General features: G+C 46.4%; 1 protein-coding gene across 2 annotated transcripts in view; it reads right to left on the minus strand.

Moving 5' to 3' along the window:
- GARNL3 (GTPase activating Rap/RanGAP domain like 3) overlaps positions 1–16,658 on the minus strand; it is a 107,136-nt gene extending 90,478 nt beyond the window's left edge. For both annotated transcript variants that reach the window (XM_081847531.1, XM_081847526.1), the window contains exon 1: positions 16,369–16,658. In XM_081847531.1, the coding sequence (XP_081703657.1) occupies positions 16,369–16,389 (21 nt within the window). In that variant the 5' untranslated portion in view covers positions 16,390–16,658. The remainder of the gene's footprint in view (positions 1–16,368) is intronic.
- Between the last annotated feature and the right edge of the window lie 2,787 nt (positions 16,659–19,445).

Genomic DNA, 19,445 nt, shown 5'->3' on the forward strand with positions numbered 1-19,445 from the left:
TCTTCTAATAACCCACAACACCCTGAGGAAACTGCAGTTCCCAGGATTCTTTGTGGAACGCCATGACTGTTAAAGTGGTAAAATGATTCTTTCATGGTGCAGATATATGACTGGGATCTTAACCATGATTAGGATGCCAGTGTAGGAGACTCTAGAAGGGGGCCACCCACAGGTGGGCCACCCACAGAGGGCTTTGGCCTGTGGACCACTGTTTGCTTAACAACAGCCCATCAGATGCCTGTGGGAAGCCCAAAAGCAGTACCCAAACACAGAAGAACCCTACCCTCCTATGATTTCGGGCAACAAATATTTCCCTTTGACAAATGGTGGACTGGATGTGGAACCAAGTATCTCAGGGATGGTTAGCCTCAGTCCCAGATGTGGCCCACTGGCATTTCAATATGGCCGTTGAAATGCTTTCTAGGCCAGTGTTTCCCAACCTTTTTCTGACTGTGGCCCCCTTCTGACCTTGTTTCCTTCATGTGCCAAGGGGGGGGGGGACAGGGGGCAGTTCCACCCCAAATAAGAAAAAAATCAATACAAATCTGATGTTCTGTCCCCCCTAACAAAAGCCTGCCCCCCTATCAAAAATCCTGGACACACCCATGCCCCGCTGTCCTACCAGCAGAAAGGTAGCTATGTTTTGTTTGTAAATAGAACATGTTTTATTTATAATTTATACAAAATATAGTTACACAAAATCGTAGGAACATAATATTTTTGAAGCAGAAAAAACACAGAATTATAGAGCTGGAAGGGACCCAAAGGGTCATCTTTCTAGTGCATGACCCCTGCAATGTAGGAAACTCAGCTAAAGTATCCATGACAGATGGCCAGCCAACCCCTGCTGAGAAACCTCCAAGGAAGGAGAGTCCAGAACCTCCTGAGAGAGATCCATCTTCCATGTATTATAAAAAGTAAACAACACTTATTTTACCCCAGTTATTTGACACAGAGGGGGAAACCTACAGACACAGTTCAAAAGGCCCACAGGGAGTTCCGTATCTATGGGAGAATTTTAAAAAGCAAGTGGTCCTCACTGACTTGGCGCAGAAATATCTTGTCATCCGGGAGGAGCCCTGGCTGCCTAGATAAAACACTATAGCCCCCCACACCCTTACCTGGGAGTAAGGCCCACTGAACTCAGTGCAGCCTTCTTCTGAGTAGACAGTCATTTACTAGATGCAAGTGAGCTTGGCTAGGCACTGGGGTGCATTTCACCCTGCACCTTGTAGAACCGGGCAACGCTGCTGACGGGGTCTGCACCCCTCAGCAACATCCAAAGGCTGTGATTACACCCTGCACCTTGCAGAGGCAGGCCCAGGCTACCACCAGGCCCAGCACTGGCAGTAGCAAGCAGCAGCTCTAGCTCACCCAGCCCTACCCATTGCCACCCCACGCACTTAGCTGACCTGGATCGCAGGCTCTACTGGTCAAAACGGGAGCCTCAACAATCGCCCTATCCCTCTGGAGGCAAACCAGGACTGCTCCAAGAAAACACACATGGCAAAAAAAGGAGCAGTAGGCCCTGGTGGGCTGCCCCCTTACCCACTTGTGATTGGCCAAGCGGATAGTCAGCCAATCAGGATTCCCCCCCTTCCCTTATCACTTCCCTCTGTGGCCCCATATCCCTGTGCTGTGGCCTCCCATTTATGCAATTTTCATCTGTGACCTCCCCCCCCCCGGAATATCCTGGGGCTCCCAGGGGGCCATATGGCCCCCAGTTGGGAAACACTGCTCTAGGCTACTTCCCCACCTCAGCCACACTCCCTTCAGGGGCAGACCTTATTAATTTTTGTTTGTACGATGCCCTGATCCATGGTCACTGCAGATGGTGACAGCATTCATGAAATTAAAAGACGTCTGCTTCTTGGGAGGAAAGCAATGACAAACCTAGACAGCATCTTAAAAAGCGAAGACATCACCTTGCCAACAAAGGTCCGTATAGTTAAAGCCATGGTTTTCCCAGTAGTGATGTATGGAAGTGAGAGCTGGACCATAAAGAAGGCTGATCGTCGAAGAATGGATGCTTTTGAATTATGGTGCTGGAGGAGACTCTTGAGAGTCCCATGGACTGCAAGAAGATCAAACCTCTCCATTCTGAAGGAAATCAGCCCTGAGTGCTCACTGGAAGGACAGATCCTGAAGCTGAGGCTCCAATACTTTGGCCACCTCATGAGAAGAGAAGACTCCCTGGAAAAGATCCTGATGCTGGGAAAGATGGAGGGCACAAGGAGAAGGGGACAGCAGAGGACAAGATGCCTGGATAGTGTTCTCGAAGCTACCAGCATGAGTTTGACCAAACTGTGGGAGGCAGTGGAAGGCAGGAGTGCCTGGCATGCTCTGGTTCATGGGGTCACGAAGAGTCGGACACGACTAAACAACTAAACAACAACAACAACAACAACAACAACGCCCTGAGCAAGCCCAAAATTTGGCGCTCCTCAATGAATCTTCTCATTGATGGATCTTCTCAGTTCTGCCCCCTCCCCCAGATCGTGCAGGGGAACTGCCTGCAACATCCTAAATCTGGCGCTGCCCCCTCTCCACAGGCCACAACACACAACCCCATTGAGACTAACAGACATGATTAACTTGGGCCCATTCACTCTCCCCCAATATATATCCCAGCACTGAGGGGACGACCTCACTCTGTCATGATGCAGGTATGGGGGACATCTGGCCCTCCAGTTGCTGCTGAACTGCTATTCCCATCAGCCTCAGCCAGCATGGCCCATGGCCAAGGATAATGGGAGCTGGGGGGCCAAGCATTCCCCACACGTGGTCTAATGGCCCCACTAGATATTATGCATAGGAGCAGCTCACTTATTTGGAAGAATGAACAGTAAGCAATATTGCTGTGGCAAGTTCTGAATTGGCTCATTTGACTTTTGGTGCCGAGTCCTTTGCTGACGAATATTTTGACAGGGGACAAAATGCATCTCTGTGCAGAGGCGCACTGCACCCCTGCTACAAACTAGGGATAGGTAGATCAGCCTATTTCTGTTTCATGTCAGTTTCTGTTTCAAGTCAGTCCTTTTCCTCCTGTTTTCTTTGGGTTTTTTAAAGAACACTAAAAATCCACTTTTCAACCATACACACTTTCTGCATGTCCATTTCACTAAAAACACACATTGTATATGCACCCCCGCCCACAAATAATGTTTTTTTACTGGTTTTCTATATATTTTCCCCTAAAATATGCATCTCTGGAAACAATTTTACTGCAAAATAAACCGTATTTTTTGCTCTATAAGACTCACTTTTTCCCTCCTAAAAAGTAAGGGGAAATGTGTGTGCGTCTTATGGAGCGAATGCAGGCTGCGCAGCTATCCCAGAAGCCAGAACAGCAAGAGGGATTGCTGCTTTCACTGTGTAGCGATCCCTCTTGCTGTTCTGGCTTCTGAGATTCAGAATATTTTTTTTTTCTTGTTTTCCTCCTCTAAAAACTAAGTGCGTCTTGTGGTCTGGTGCATCTTATAGAGTGAAAAATACAGTACCTTTCCAAGAGCATCTTTTGAACCAAAACAGAATTCAGAGAAGAATATATTCCGATAAATAATAATTGAGCTCTGGTTTGAACGCAAGTACAGTGGTACCTCAGGTTACATACGCTTCAGGTTACATACGCTTCAGATTACAGACTCCGCTAATCCAGAAATAGTACCTCGGGTTAAGAACTTCGCTTCAGGATGAGAACAGAAATCGTGCGGCAGCAGTGGGAGGCCCCATTAGCTAAAGTGGTACCTCAGGTTGAGAACAGTTTCAGGTTAAGAACGGACCTCCAGAATGAATTAAGTACTTAACCTGAAATACCACTGTATTGGAACTGTGGATTAGGTTGGCTTTCTTGAAAATGTGGTCTGAACAACATTCTGAATAACGGCCAGGGACTTTGCCAGTTCAATCTGCCAATTAGTCACAGAATTCAGCCTGCTGTTCTGGAACTACAGCTTTGATTAACTCCAAATATTTAGCTCCATTGACACATCTATTACCACCAAAATAAAGAGAGAGGGAGGGAGAGAGGGGGGGGAGAGAGAGAGAGAGAGAGAGAGAGAGAGAGAGAGAGAGAGAGAGATTTCAACCATTGTTGCTCATTTCCCAGAAAAAAAGTGAGGGGGCGCACATGCTTTTAAAGAAACAAAGCGAACCGCAGCTCATAAATCTCACTCTCTGTCTCAGGAAGTTTCTATTTCCAGCCACAGCAAAATTATTTCTTCCTCCTCATCTTCGGTGTCTTTGTTGTCTTCTTCCCCCTCCCCTCCACAACCAGGAATAAAAAAATAAACACAAAACTCTTATAGCCAAGTAACCACTCTGTAGTGCCCTCTTATGGCCCCGCAATGGAAATGCAGGCTCTGGCACACCCAAAGCCTTGACTAGCAATTGATAGGGTTCTTCCCCAAGCTATGGGTTTTAAATATATGTCAATAACATATATGTGCAGCATCAATAGAAGCTTGTACCAAAATTCCCTACCCCTCGCGCTTCCCAGAAGTAGTGGAAGTCCCTTGGAAAGGGGTTCTAGAAAAATGTTTTCATCTTTGGAGCTTGGCTTGCAGCATATTCCAAACGCAAAAACAACACAGTACACTGTCAACCCCTGTGTTATTAGAAGGGGGGAAATGAGCACCAAAAGCATTCATCTATCAAGGAAGCCACTCTTGGCAAGATTGCAGAAGAAGCAAAAAAAGAAAGAAAACAAAATCACAGCCTGAAATGCAATATGTTTTTTTGGGGGGGGGGTATCTTGCTAAAGGCTTCCTTCCTTACCTCATGCTGTCAGCATTTCTTGCCCATTTAGCATGAACAAGAGGGTGGGGAGGGGAGAGAGAGGCTAATTTTTCAAAAATGAGAAGGAAGGCTATAAGAAATGGGGAAGAGTTAAGCCTGAATGACGCACATTCTTCAGCTTTGATGCTACCAAGTTTAAAAATCTGAGGTCCCAATTTTTCAAGAACCAGAGCGAGTTCTCCCTGCCCTCTCCTTAGCCCAAGCCAGGGCAATCCACAATGCAGCAGTGAGGAAAACCACATCTCAAAGGAATGGTAGCAAAGCTCAGAAGCACAGCCCGGCTCTGAAAATCCTGGCTGCACACCAAGAACACACTGGTAAAGAAGGCTGGGGGGGGGGAGAAATTCAGTTCAGTTTGCATTTAAAGGCGAACCTGTCTAATTCACACTTTCTGAAACTATCCATGAACTGAAACACAAGCATCTTTCAAATTTCGAGCTTCTCCTAAATGTTGAAGTGAGGTTCTCCAGCCAAGTAATATGTGCAAATATGCATAATGTGTGCATAAAAGGGCACACTTTGTGAAAATAGCATACAAAAATGCATCACACCACAGGAAATTTGCTTTGCAAAAGCATGTATCTCAGGCAAATTTGCGTACAAATGGGCATATTGCAAGACGTGCACTAAAATGCTGATGAATTTTTCATGAGGACCTTTAAAAATGACAACAATAATAACTGAAAACTGATGTGGAAATATGGAGAACTGAATTTAAGATTAGAAAAATAAGAAGCAGAGAGAAACTGAAATTACATGCTCACCAATTCCTACAAACATTTGCAAATAAATGAGGCCCCTCAATTCATCCTAGTAAACTCATATGGTATTTAGCCAGTTACTGTAGCATCAGGATACAAAAAGAAGTTTTGAAGAAATAAGCATAATTTGTTTTTAATCAACCTTGCAGATAAGCCTACAAAGTTACTAGCCTGCATGGGGGGGGGGTAACCATCTTGCTAGAAAGGATGCCTACTTGTGGCCAACAAGCATACACTTGTAAACTCTAGACTGTCAATATTTTGCAAGAGGGATTCAAGCCCAGAAGGGAAATTTAGACTTGCACAATTAAGGTGGATTAAAACCTTCTGTTGCTAGCACAAATCCAACTTTTTTAAAAAAAATAAACCAGACTGTTTGCAGCTAGGAAAGTGACAGGAAAATGCACTGAAAAGTGTGGCATGAAAAAATAAATAGAGAGAAGACTTATTAAGCACCAAACAAGCAAATCGGAATGAATGCTCAATGAAGATGGAAGCTTTGTGTAAGAAAATCATGATGGATGCTCAATAAAAATGTCATCTGGAGGAGCCCATAGAGTACTAGCCTCTTAGAAAGCTAGTAAAAACAAAAAGGCCAAGTGGACTGGTAGAAAAGGAAGACATTGATCTATCTCTTCTCTGTCTGCCTGTTGCATTTCCAGGCTGTTAGTAGAGCAAAAGGATTTCCATCCTTTTTGCTGGCATAGAATCCAAGAAGGTTGGTGAAAGAGGAATGGGGCTTGGACACTTGCTTGCAGGAAATTCCTGATCACCTACTTGTACCAGGCAAGCTGTTAAGCACAAAAATGAATAACATTTATTTATAAAATACTGAAGTTCATTTAAAAAATTGGGTGGGGAGAATTCAAAAAGCAACCACAGATTGTGGATTATGAAATGGCTACATTTAGGAATTTTGCAAGTGGCTCTGCAATTCAAAATATACCGTATTTTTCGCTCTATAACACGCACCCGACCATAACACGCACATAGTTTTTAGAGGAGGAAAATCCATAGGCATGCCACCCATAGGCATTTCCTCCATAACACACACAGACATTTCCCCTTACTTTCTAGGAGGAAAAAAGTGAGTGTTATGGTGCAAAAAAAATGGTAATTGAGCCCTCCAGTAAAATGATCACCAGAGTCATCTCAGAAACGGGTGTTCCCTCCTGGTTGTGAGAAAAAGGGGTGAAAACTGAGACAGGAACCAAAGAGCAACATTAATCAGGGACTTTCTAATTAAAATAAATCTCTTGCTATTCCTGTTCACTCTAAGGGGGCTTTATGGTGGATACCATCCCAGTTGTTTGTACTCCAGCTCTATAACCTGTCCACCTTGAGCTCTATATTTGAAAGCTCCATCAGGGCGAGTTCTAAGCATTAAGTCACAGCAAGGGTGGGAGATCTTTTTCAGCACAAGGGCCACATTCCAGGGATGGGAAGGGCCAGAAGCAAAAATGGCCGCAGCGAGGGAAGTGAATTTTACCACTGTTCAGTAGGCTATTTTGTGTGTGTGTCACAAGAGGATTCAGGGGAAATGTTCTAGGGTGCACCCTCAGTTCATGTGGAGCATCATCTAGGCCTGTCATGCCTCCCACACTGAACCAAAAGTGCAGCCATGGGTTGCTGTCTCCACAGAAGGATGGAAGCAGATGACACAGTCTTTTGGGGAAGCTGGTCTGCTTCTGCATTCCTGGCCTTCTGAATGAGGAACCTTTGATAATGCCCAGATCTCACCCTGTCTAATTTCTTGTCAAGTAGCTCAGTTCCATCCTGTGGCCCAAACAGAAATACAGTGGTACCTCAGGTTACATACGCTTCAGGTTACATACGCTTCAGGTTACAGACACCAAGCTAGAAACACCTGCTGTAGAAAATAAGAGATCTAGATGGACCGACCAAGGGTCTGATTTGGTTTAAGGCAGCTTATCAGAAGAGTCCCGCTTGATCAGGCCAAAAGCCCATCTAGTCCAGCATCTTGTTCTGACATAGTACAGTGGTACCTCGGGTTACATACGCTTCAGGTTACAGACTCCACTCACACAGAAATATTACCTCGGGTTAAGAACTTTGCTTCAGGATGAGAACAGAAATCGGGTTCCAGCGGTGCAGCGGCAGCAGGAGGCCCCATTAGCTAAAGTGGTGCTTCAGGTTAAGAACAGTTTCAGGTTAAGTACAGACCACCGGAACAAATTAAGTACTTAAGCTGAGGTACCACTGTAGTGGGTTAAGAGCAGACCACTGAAATTAAAAGTCCTGAATTAGTAATGTCTATTATTTCCAATGGTTCTACACTGAGTAGGCCTAGTACTGGATACAACCAAGTGGACTTTTAATTCCACTACAGTTGTTAAGCAGGTTACTACTGCCATGTTTGACTGCTTTGCAAAATGTCATGTAATTATTTTATATACAATAAAGCTTTAATGCAGTAATCACACAATGTGCATTTATTGCATTGCATTGCATCTCTTTCTAACTTCACTGCTAACATTAGATAGACAGACAGAGACAGATATCAACACACACATACACATGTGTACACACACACACACACACACACACACACACATCATGCATCTGATAGTGGACTTTAAAGTTAAGTCACGGGTGGTGATTTCTACATGACAAACTCCTCTGAACAGAACACTTCTCAGTCTCCACTGATTCTGCTACATCTGTGCAGCAGCTGTGATAGGATCATGCAGTCATTCCAGTGCAAAGATACAGTCAAATTGCCAATCCCCAGAGCAGCTTGCAGTTGCATCTCTGCCTGATGTTCAGGAACACAGGAAGCTACTTCGTTTGACTCAAACTCTTGGTCTATTTCAGGGGTCCCCAAAATAAGACCCGTGGGCTGGATAAGGCCCGAGGGACTCGTTTATCCGGCCCACGGTGACCCCCGCTATCCGCTCTTACCGGCGCTGCGCTGCACAGCTGCCCACTTCCGGGTTGAAGGAGCACTGGAAATAGCTTGTGCACATGTGCAAGTGTTATTTGTGCATAAAGGTAAAGGTAAAGAGACCCCTGACTGTTAGGTCCAGTCGTGGCTGACTCTGGGGTTGCGGCACTTATCTCGCTTTATTGGCCGAGGGAGCCGGCGTACAGCTTCCGGGTCATGGGGCCAGCATGACTAAGCCGCTTCTGGCAAACGAGAGCAGCGCACAGAAACGCCGTTTACCTTCCCGCCGGAGAGGTACCTATTGATCTACTTGCACTTTGTGCTTTTGAACTGCTAGGTTGGCAGGAGCAGGGACCGAGCAACGGGAGCTCACCCTGTCGCGGAGATTCGAACCGCCAAACTTCTGATCAGCAAGTCCTAGGCTCTGTGGTTTAACCCACAGCGCCACCAGCGTTCCGTTATTTGTGAATGCGCAAGCATTATTTCCAGTGCACGTCCGGGTCGGAGAAGGCCCGTGCACATGCGCACAAGCTATTTCCGGTGCTTCTCTTACCCGGAAGTGCGCCGGAAATAGCGTATGCGCACTCGTATGGGCACGCGCTCCCCCGCTCTCCAGCCCGCCATGTCATCGCCGCTGGAGACACCGGCCTGAGGCGCGGTAAGTTTGCTGACCCCTGACTCCATTCAGTGCAGCATTGTCTACTCTGACTGGCAGCAGTTCTCCAGAATCTCAGGCAGAGGTTCCCCCCATCCTCTGCTCAGCAGTGCTGTCAGAGCTGGAGTTTAGGGCAGAGGTCCAGGGCTCTACTCAGCAGAAGAGGCCCCCAAATGCAGCACGTTTTGAGGCAAGTGACCCTATACTTTGCCACTTAGAGAGGCAGGGAGCCCATTTATGAAGTCCAATTAACATAGGAACCTTCTGCATGCAAAAACGTGTCCTCTGCCGGTGAGAGACAATCTCTCCTTTCTCAGCTAGGCCCCTTTCTAATCAGGAAATAGCATTTCATGCAGAAACAGAGGCCACCTTTGAGGGCGATTCTTCCTCCTATGTGTTCAAAAAGTGAAACCTTTTCAGGAGAAAAAGAGTAACAGTGGGCATCCAATTTTAATTAAAGGGATCGAGGATGAATTGCTACTGTGATGTTTCCTCCAACCTACCTCGCATCACATTGACAGAAATCAAATATTTACATATGCAAACCAATTCAGGTAAAAATGTGGCCTAGAAATCAATTAGAAGAGTTGTCACAACATTTATTTATTTATTTTAAATGGGACAAGGATGATAATAGCAAAGCCATCAAGAGACCTGGCGCACTCTGTTCACAGCGCTGGGGGAAATGTTAAAATCCACTCTCATCAGTCGCCAGCTTTTAAGACCTCAAAGCAATATTGCAGCAAAGGAATCCAACATTGTCACCGTCACGGCTAAGGCTGTAATTTCCAATAAATTCATACAGGCACATGCCAAAACCACGAGGAACCAAAAAGGAAGGGTATTTCTGCCTAGTCCTATGAAAAACAAATCCTAGAAGAACCAAGGGAAGAGGGGGAAATCTAGCCAAAGAAACATCACAGTTACATTAGGCTGTAGTACTGAACATAAATACCCTGTTAAATAGAAAGATAAGCTATCCTCCATCTCTTGACACGATCCTTGAATCTTTATTAGTTGCCAAGCAGACAGAAACCCAACAGGTGAAGGCTTTCTCATCTCCATGCTGGACAAAGGTGCCCTTGCTGAATTTAAAGGCCTTCAAGAAATAGGGGAAAGAAGAGGGGAGGCACCTGGAAAGTAATAACAAATAGGCACAGATGTTACGGTATAGCAGTCTGAGCAACAACACCCAAACTGTGCGCCAAACCATATGAAAGAACAGTTTGGAGGTGGGGGGGGGGGGAACTAATTTAATAATGAAAGGCTCCACAGGGAATTTTCAATAGATCTGCTGATAGACTGTGGTCTATCTCCTCTCACTTTTCACAGGTTGCTTCCAGAAAGCTTGTTTATTGAGTATCCATCCCAATTTGTTTGACTATGGAGATCAGATGAAGTGGGGAAACCAAGGTTTGTTCATTGCACCCTCCAAGAATGTCCGTTCTCACATAATGCTAAGTCAACCCATCTGATTTGTTTTCTCCCTGCCAGGAAAGAGAAGGGAGTAGGGAATGTTCTGTGTTCATTCACAGTAAACCCAAATAAGCTATGGTTTGCCACTATGTGCATACTGGGCTGATAAGTGATCTGTGCTTTAATACCCAGGGGGTGTAGCCACTAATAGTCCTATTCAGGGTAGACCCATTGAAATGAATAGCTCTCTTAGGGTCATTACTTTCAATGGGCCTGCTCTGATTATGTCTAACATTGCATACAACTCCTGGTGGGTGGGTGGATGGAGGGGGCTTAGTAATGGTTTTTAATGACGGGTGGGAGGGCTAGATTGCAAACTCTCCTAAACTGTAACAAGGCTGCTGCATCAGCCTCCTGTCTTGGAGAATTTCAGAGAAACATAGATAGGCTAAATATTATAAGAAGAGCTCTCCTTGATCAGATCAAAGGGTTTGACTTGGTCCAGTGTTCCATATCTTACAGTAGCCAATCAGATGCTCTTAGGAAGCTCACAGTGAATGCAAGCAGACATTCATATTCTCCAGCAACTAGATATTCAGGGGTTTAGAGCCTCATGGTGGATGTTCCATTCAGCCAACACAGCTAATAGCCATTGATAGCCTCTCTCCCTCCTCCTCCAGGAATTCATCTAATTCCCCTTTTAAAGCCATCTAACAGAGTGGCCTTCACAGCATCTTGTGGCAGCGAATTCATACATTAATTATGTATAGTATGAAGAAATACTTTCATTTGTCTGGCTTCAGCCCACTGCCAACCGATCAATTTCATTGCATGACCCTGATGGAGATTTGATATATGTATGGCTATAGATTGATAGATACAGCTGTGCAAACATTCTCCACGCTGTGCAGAATTCTATAAAGTTGCATTCTTCTTTTTTGCTACATAAAGCAGTCCCAAATTCAGCAAATCTGTTGATAGGTGGGTGTTTTTTTAATTTCTTACTGGAATGAGAAAGTTGGTGGTGTGTGAGGCCATATTTACCATTCCCTATTAGTCTAAAATGGATCTCAAATCTTCTATTTTGCACTTTTGTTTAATAACTATGTTATTCTTATTTTTCTGGAGAGAGAGAGAACTAGCTGTGCAGTTGCATTCTGGATTTATATAACGGCATGACAGACACTGAACTGTCTTATATTCATCCCCAGTTCCAATAATCCCCAGCATGAGATTTGCTTTTTTCACCAACGCTGAATGCTGAATTGACAGCTTCAAACTGCCGCAACCCAAAAAACAGTTTCCTGGTTAGCCCCCACCAATTCACATCCTTTCTATTTATATTTATACCAATTTACTAGGGGATGCACCCCTGTTTTCTCTGCTTGCCAACCATGTCACCCCACCAGCCCATTCGTCAACTGTGTTTCCCCCGCACCAGACAAACTCCCCTTCCTTTACACTTCACCCACCCTTTCATCGCTCCCCATACAGCTCACCCCCACAGCTCATCCCAACCCATTTTAAAGGATGAGACATTTCACAGAGTGGCTTGCTAAACCACTTGGTGAAGCACCTCTCCCCACTCTGTAAAACCTGCTGCTGCTGCTGCTGCCACATTTAAAGGAGGGGGCGCTTCACAGAGTGGCTTGCTAACCCTCTTTGTGGATTGATTTCCTCCTCCCCATTAAACTGCCCGCCTGGGCCACCTGCCACCATAGCTGCTCGCTGGCTCACTTGCCCGCTATTTATCATGCTGGAGTTGGGGTGGCCCCCTATTGGTCACAACACAAACTCCAATATGACAACAGCATTACATTTTTATGTACAGTGGTACCTCTAGTTACAAACTTAATTCATTCCGGAGGTCCGTTCTTAACCTGAAACTGTTCTTAACCAGAGGCACACTTTCGCTAATGGGGCCTCTTGCTGCTGCTGTGCCACCGGCACACGATTTCCGTTCTCATCCTGGGGCAAAGTTCTCAACTCGAGGTAACTCTTCCAGGTTAGTGGAGTTTGTAACCTGAAGTGTTTGTAACTCGAGGTACCACTGTATTTAGGAAGATATGTCAAATTAGGGCCATTCTGCCCCAGGGTGCATCACTTTGAACCCCAACACTTGGAGTGCCCTCCCCCATTGTAGGGTGAACAAATGACAAACAGGAAGATGCATACACACCCTGCAAGCAAATCATGAAAGATGCAGGATTAATGCTCAAAGCAGAAGAACCACTCCGTAAACGGAACAGAACAAGTGTGTGATAAAGATCAGACAAACTCTAACCACCACACAAGCTTTGTGCAAGCAAATCAGGATGAATGCAGGTCACCTGGAGAAGCGCTTCCTTAATTTCAACTTAATTTACCAGGTTTCTCCAAGCCCAGTTTTAAGACATCCTTCTTGAACAATTGGCTTGGGTTAAAGCCAATTAAACTACAATAGACAAATAATTTGGGAGGGACATTTTTAGGCCCCCAAGTCATATTCAAATGTCTATTGGGGGGTAGTAGAATGTCCTAGAATAAATCAATTAAGTGTGATGTTAGAGGAAAGGGACTCAAGTCTCTTCTTCTGGATCCAATTTTATGGGAACATTTCCCCACCACCACCACCTCAAACACATTACACTGAAGAAGAGCCAACCATCATATGCAAGAGGAGACCCATTAAAATGAATGGACATAACTTACTCAAGTCCATTGACTTCATTGGATCTCCTGCGAGGATTACTAATGTTTGATATCACCTATTGTGATTTCCTATAAGAGAAATGGGGACCCTGTGGTCATCTAGATGTTATTGGACTACATCTGTCATCATCCTTGATTAAAGACCATGGTGGCTGGGGCAGATGGGAATTGGAGTCCCACAACATATGGTAAAGCCTCAGATGCTTGATGTAGAATATCTAGGTTGTAGGTCTCAAAAGGTAAAGGTACCCCTGACCGTTAGGTCCAGTCGTGGATGACTCTGGGGTTGTGGCGCTCATCTCGCTCTATAGGCCGAGGGAGCCGGCGTACAGCTTCCAGGTCATGTGGCTAGCATGACTAAGCCACTTCTGGCGAACCAGAGCAGCGCACAGAAACGCCGTTTACCTTCCCGCCAGCGCAGTACCTATTTATCTACTTGCACTTTGTGCTTTCGAACTGCTAGGTTGGCAGGAGCAGGGACCGAGCAACGGGAGCTCACCCCATCGTGGGGATTCGAACCACCGACCTTCTGATCAGCAAGCCCTAGGCTCAGTAGTTTAGACCACAGCGCCACCTGTGTCCCTAGGTTGTAGGTCTACTCCTGTGTAAATTCTCTAATGAAAAGTGCACCCTGGGCATGATTTTACCACATATCATTGGGAGGAGGTTTAATATTTATTTAGGGCAGGGAGTTAATCTCTCAATGGATTAAAACATTCTACCCTCAGGGAACACTTTCGGTATTGGCAAGCCTCCAAAACCAACAAATCAAAACCTCTGCCATGGAGCTGGTTCTGAGTTACAGGATTCTGGAGCATGTTCTAAGGTGCACATCTCACAGGAAGCTAGATGCCTTAAGGTCTGAATCAGTGTAAGGCAGACTCCTGCGCATTTTAACACTTTACTCAGAACCATAGGGACTAGAATCTTATTGTATGTTTATGAGAAGAGCCATAGTTCAGCGGCAGAGCACATACTTTGCATGCAGAAGGTCTCAAGTTCACTCCCTGGCATCTTCAGATAGGACTGGGAGAAACCCCTGCCTCAATACCCTGGAGAGCTGTTGCCGGTTAGTGTAGAAAACACTGAGATAGAAGGACCAATAAGGTATAAGAGCAGCTACTTCTCTTACTAGTCTGGTAGACCCAGAGAAGGAGGAACTGTGGGCAGCCAAGTGAATGGACTAGAGGAATAAATGTAGGGTTCCATCACTGCTATGGTCCCAGAACCTAGCAGCAATCCAGACTCAGAGGCACCAACTAGGGAGCTGGACCAAGCTCAGGGCTCTGAGCTGGCTGCTGTAGATCAGAAGACCACTGTACCTGAGGCTGCCGGACAGCCCCTTGGAAGGACGTCCCATACCACACAGGGCATGTCGGGTCAGAGGCAAGACCCTCACATATGCCTTCTCCTAAGCCTGAGTAATGCAATGCCTCAAACTGTACCTCACCTGTCCAACAACACATGGCACATACCAGAGTGCCCATCTCCAGGGCAGAAGGTTGGCCCTTTAAAACTCTGAAGGGGGAGAAGCCTGAAGAGGTACTCTGAAGATAAAGCTTTTAAAGGTCCCCTTCTGCAGCAAGCTGCTCACTCAGTGCTCTGTGATCCTGCAACCCCTGGCCAGCCTTACAGATCTGGTATTGGACCAGATCATGACGATCCTTGCTCCACAACTGCCACAGAAACCATGTGGGCGGCCAGGGGGTAGAAGTTTCCTCCTCCTTGCCTAGCACAGAAATGAGAAGGGCCAGGAGTTCTAGTGAGCTTACTTACATGCATGGGTGTAGCCAGGGAGGACAGGGGGGCAGCTGCCTCCCCCCCCCCCAAATCAAGTAAATAAATAGAAATACTTAACTAACCAGTCTCGTCAAAGATAGCTCGGTTCTGCCCCCTCCCCGACATAAGCCTGCCCCCTAACATAAATCCTCAATACACCCATGCTTACAAGGTGCCATTGCAGCATTCTTGTGGTGGAGGCAAATAAGTTAGGGGAGAAAACACACTGCCTTACCAGCAAAGTCAATGGTTCAGGATGATGGGAATTGTGGTCCCACAACATCTTGGAGGGTGGGGAGGAAACACCACCCCTGCCTTGTTATATTCAATCCAAGGGTGGCCCTGGCTGTCAATTTCCTCCTCCTCACTCTCAGTGTTGCTCTTGTAGGGCTCAGCAAGGAGGAGAACTAGGGCACAACCAGAATTAGTTGTCTCTGCTTTTCATTGGCTGTGATTCCACCTGTTATGGGGTCTGTCTTTGCCGATCACTGGCTCTGGTTCCACCTCCTGTTGGTCTCTTTGCCTTCTGCCCCACCAGTCCCAACAAACACCAGTCACCACTGGGGGCTATATGCAGTTCCTCTCCAGTTGTAGCTCCTCAGTGGAAAGAAAAGTGCACTCTGCATGAACTCAGAAGCACACTTTCTGAGATCCCCTTCTCTCCCAGACTCAAAACTGAGGCACTTCTTTCTCAACACTGGCCTCAGTCCCTTTTTCCTTCTAGGTAGATCCTCTCCAAACTCAGACCCTGCTGTTTCCAATATGCACAAACGATATAGATATACATTTTGCACCGTATAATTAACTACAGTACTGTACATAACAGCAGCTTCAAATGGGCAGCACAAAAAGCCAATGTCAGTCCTACTCAGAACAGACTCATTCAAATCAACGTGCGTGCCTAACTTAGGTTCGTTCATTTCAGCGGGTCTACTTGGAGTAGAACTTAGTTGGAATGCAACACAACGTCAGCAGAGCTTTGAAGGGAACTGAATCCGGGATCAAGAAACCCAGGTGGGTGGGTTTTTCTTGGGGGTGGGGTGTCTCCTTAATGCTGTCTACCTCCTGGGCCTGGTTCGGTTCTGGTAAGAGGAGAGAGCAGGGGTGGACTCGGCGGAGGGGGGAGACAACACCCCAGCCCAAACGACTCCCTTTTACGATCCTCTACTGCAGCAGGCGCTGTGACTCCTAGATCCCAACGTGGCAAAGCTACGGCAACAACCACTTAATGCAGGTGTGTGGGGATCCGGAGCGGATGGACCGTCCCTCCCAGATGGCTTACTGAGAGACACCCCCTCCCGCCAAGAGATCCAGCCCGATGTTCCCAAAGCAAACACCCCATAATAGCAACATTGCTCCCTTACTTGTCGCCGTCGCTCTCGCATTCAAAACTGACTCCTTTCCGCAGCAACGCGGCACGCCGGCTCCTCAGCTTAGTCAACGGAGCCGCTTCCAACGCCATCGTCCATACCGCCCCGCCTCGAAAGCCCCGGGATCCTGCGTTGGTCCTGGCTGCTGGAGCAACCGGAGAGAGCTGGCCGGTCTCCCCGCTTTCTCTTTCTTTCCCTTTCTCCTCCCTCCGAGCGGCTGGGTCCGCCCAGTTTTGGCGAGGGGCGCACGGAAGAAGTGGAGGAGGGGGAGGCAGAGGAGAACGGCCGAAAAACTACGCCGCCCTCGGCGCCGATGCCTCACCTGGCGCAAATCCAGTCTTTCATTTCGGGAGCGCCTGCAAGCTCTTCCCCATCTCTGGGAAGCGAAGGGGAGGAGGACAGGCGCTCTGCACATGTCCAGACGCACTGTGCTTTTTAATCGTGGCTTTAGGGCCTGTGTCTAAAGTATGTCAGGCAAGATGTTGTGTGTGAGAATTAACTTGTTATAATTAAAAGTAGGAATTGTGGCAGGAGTTTGGTAACTTGGTTCACCTTTAACAGAGGATTAGAGCAGGGGTCAGCAAACTTTTTCAGCAGGGGGCCGGTCCACTGTCCTCAGACCTTTTGGGGGGGGCAAAGTATTTTTTTTTTTAAAGAACCAATTCCTATGCCCCACAAATAACCCAGAGATGAATTTTAAATAAAAGCACACATTCTACTCATGTAAAAACACTAGGCAGGCCCCACAAATAACCCAGAGATGCATTTTAAATAAAAGGACACATTCTACTCATGTAAAAACACGCTGATTCCTGGACCATCCACAGGTCGGATTTAGAAGGTGATTGGGCTGGATCCAGCCCCCAGGTCTTAGTTTGCCTACCCATGGATTAGTGCAATTGATGGAGGGTAATGCTATCTGTGACTGGAAGCCCTCATGGCTCTGTTCTTCCTTCACTGTGGGAGGCTGGATGCCTCAATACTAATTGCTGGAATCACAAACGGGGAGAACATTTTTGCACTCAGGGTCTACTTCTGGGCTTCCCACTAGGAAATCTGGCTGGCCACTAACAACAACAACAATTTTATTATACATCTCCTACCCATCTGGCTGGGTTCCCCCAACCACTCTGGGTGGCTTACAGCATATTTAAAACATAGTAAAATAGCAAACATTAAAAACTTCCCGATTTCAGATGTCTTCTAAAAGTTATGTAATTCTTTATCTCTTTGACATTTGAAGGGAGGGCGCTTCATAGAGAGGAATTATTATCATTACAGTGGTACCTCGGGTTAAGAACTTAATTTGTTATGGAGGTCTGTTCTTAACCTGAAACTGTTCTTAACCTGAAGCACCACTTTAACTAATGGGGCCTCCCACTGCACCGCCACTGCACGATTTCTGTTCTCACCTGAAGCAAAGTTCTTAACCCGAGGTAATATTTCTGTGTGAGTGGAGTCTGTAACCTGAAGCGTATGTAACCCGAGGTACCACTGTACTATGTCAGAACAAGATGCTGGACTAGATGGGCTTTTGGCCTGATCAAGCGGGACTCTTCTGATAAGCTGCCTTAAACCAAATCAGACCCTTGGTCGGTCCATCTAGATCTCTTATTTTCTACAGCAGGTGTTTCTAGCTTGGTGCCCATGGGCACACACATGCCCACAGATGCCTTCCACAGGGTCCCTGCCAAAATTAAGTTTGAAAGAAATACTCCGCTGCATCCAACATTGCTGGTTGCTGCACATGAAGGCTGATGAGCCCTGATACACAATGTAGACTCTACAAACTGACTGGCGCTGGCTGCCCTGGGCTTCAGACAGAAGTTTTCAGATTCAGCCCCAACAGGAGATGCCAGGGATTCGACCAGGGAGGGGAACTTCTGCATGCAAAGCATGCGCTCGGCCACTGAACTACATTTCATGAAGTGTTCGGATTTGTATACATTTTGTCTCTGCTTAGAAATGTCACAGACCAACAGCTGCCTCTTCCATTTCATGGTATTTTGGTCCTGCTGTTTACAGTTTGGATTCTCTTTCCCTCTCCCCACTCTGTAGAGACAGGCCTGGTGTCTGCACTTGGCATTCCTGAGAAGATGCCAGGCTCCCTGGGGACCACGGATGTAGTGAAGCTTACCCAGGCCCCTGGCCCGGTTGGCTGGGTCTTAGGTTGCCTCTAGATTGCACTTTGCAGGAGGGATTCAAATGCATACCAGAAATATTAAAGTGGATTAAAGTGCTGCTAGTTACCAACTGCTGTGAATATAGGTGGGGAAAGCACTGTTGTGCTGAGGAGGTTCTGCTTGCAGGCTTTGCATGGGCATCTGTTTGGCCAGTGTGAGAACAAGGTGCTGTTCTGATTTGTTTACATGGCGCTTTGATGACAGCGAGCATTCGCTCTGCCTTCGTCCTGATTTGCTTACAACAGAGGTCAACACAGAAGCCGTAGCACCTGCAAAGACTTTCACTGGTGCCCCTGGGCAGGTGCCCCAGACTCTGAGCTTGCTTTCTTTCTTCTTTTTTGAAGCAAGTATCTCCTCCTCGTAGAAAGAAAGTTATGGAACAAAATGTGCAGGTGACCTCTAAATGTCTTCTGTTAAATGAAACTGAGAGACTGAGAGGAGATATGATAGCCATCTTTAAATATCTCAAGAACTGTCACATGGGAGATGGAGCCAGCTTGTTTTCTCCTACTCTGGAGGGTAGGACTTGATATAATGGTTTCAAATTACAAGAAAGGAGGTTCCAGCTAAATATCAGGAAGAACTTTCTGACAGTAAGAGCTGTTCAACAAAGCGGGTTCCCCTTCATGGAGAGCACGTGTTGCGGTGGGAGCAACCATGACATCCCCTGTTGCTGGGCGGGTTAGTTTGGATGGCCAAGAATTTGATTGGACACCTTCAATTGTTGCAAGGGAAAATTTATTGTTGCAATTTTATTTGATTGATGGGGGTGCTATATATGTTGCCTGTGCATAGCGTTGAGCTTCCTTTTTTTGCTGAGCACATCGGATTACCCGCCCACCCTCCCTTTATTTAGGGTTCATTCTCGCTGACCTTGCTATACCTGCC

Source organism: Podarcis erhardii, assembly GCF_964252035.2.
Source record: "Podarcis erhardii genome assembly, chromosome: Z".
In the NCBI taxonomy this organism is placed as follows: Eukaryota; Metazoa; Chordata; class Lepidosauria; order Squamata; family Lacertidae; genus Podarcis; species Podarcis erhardii.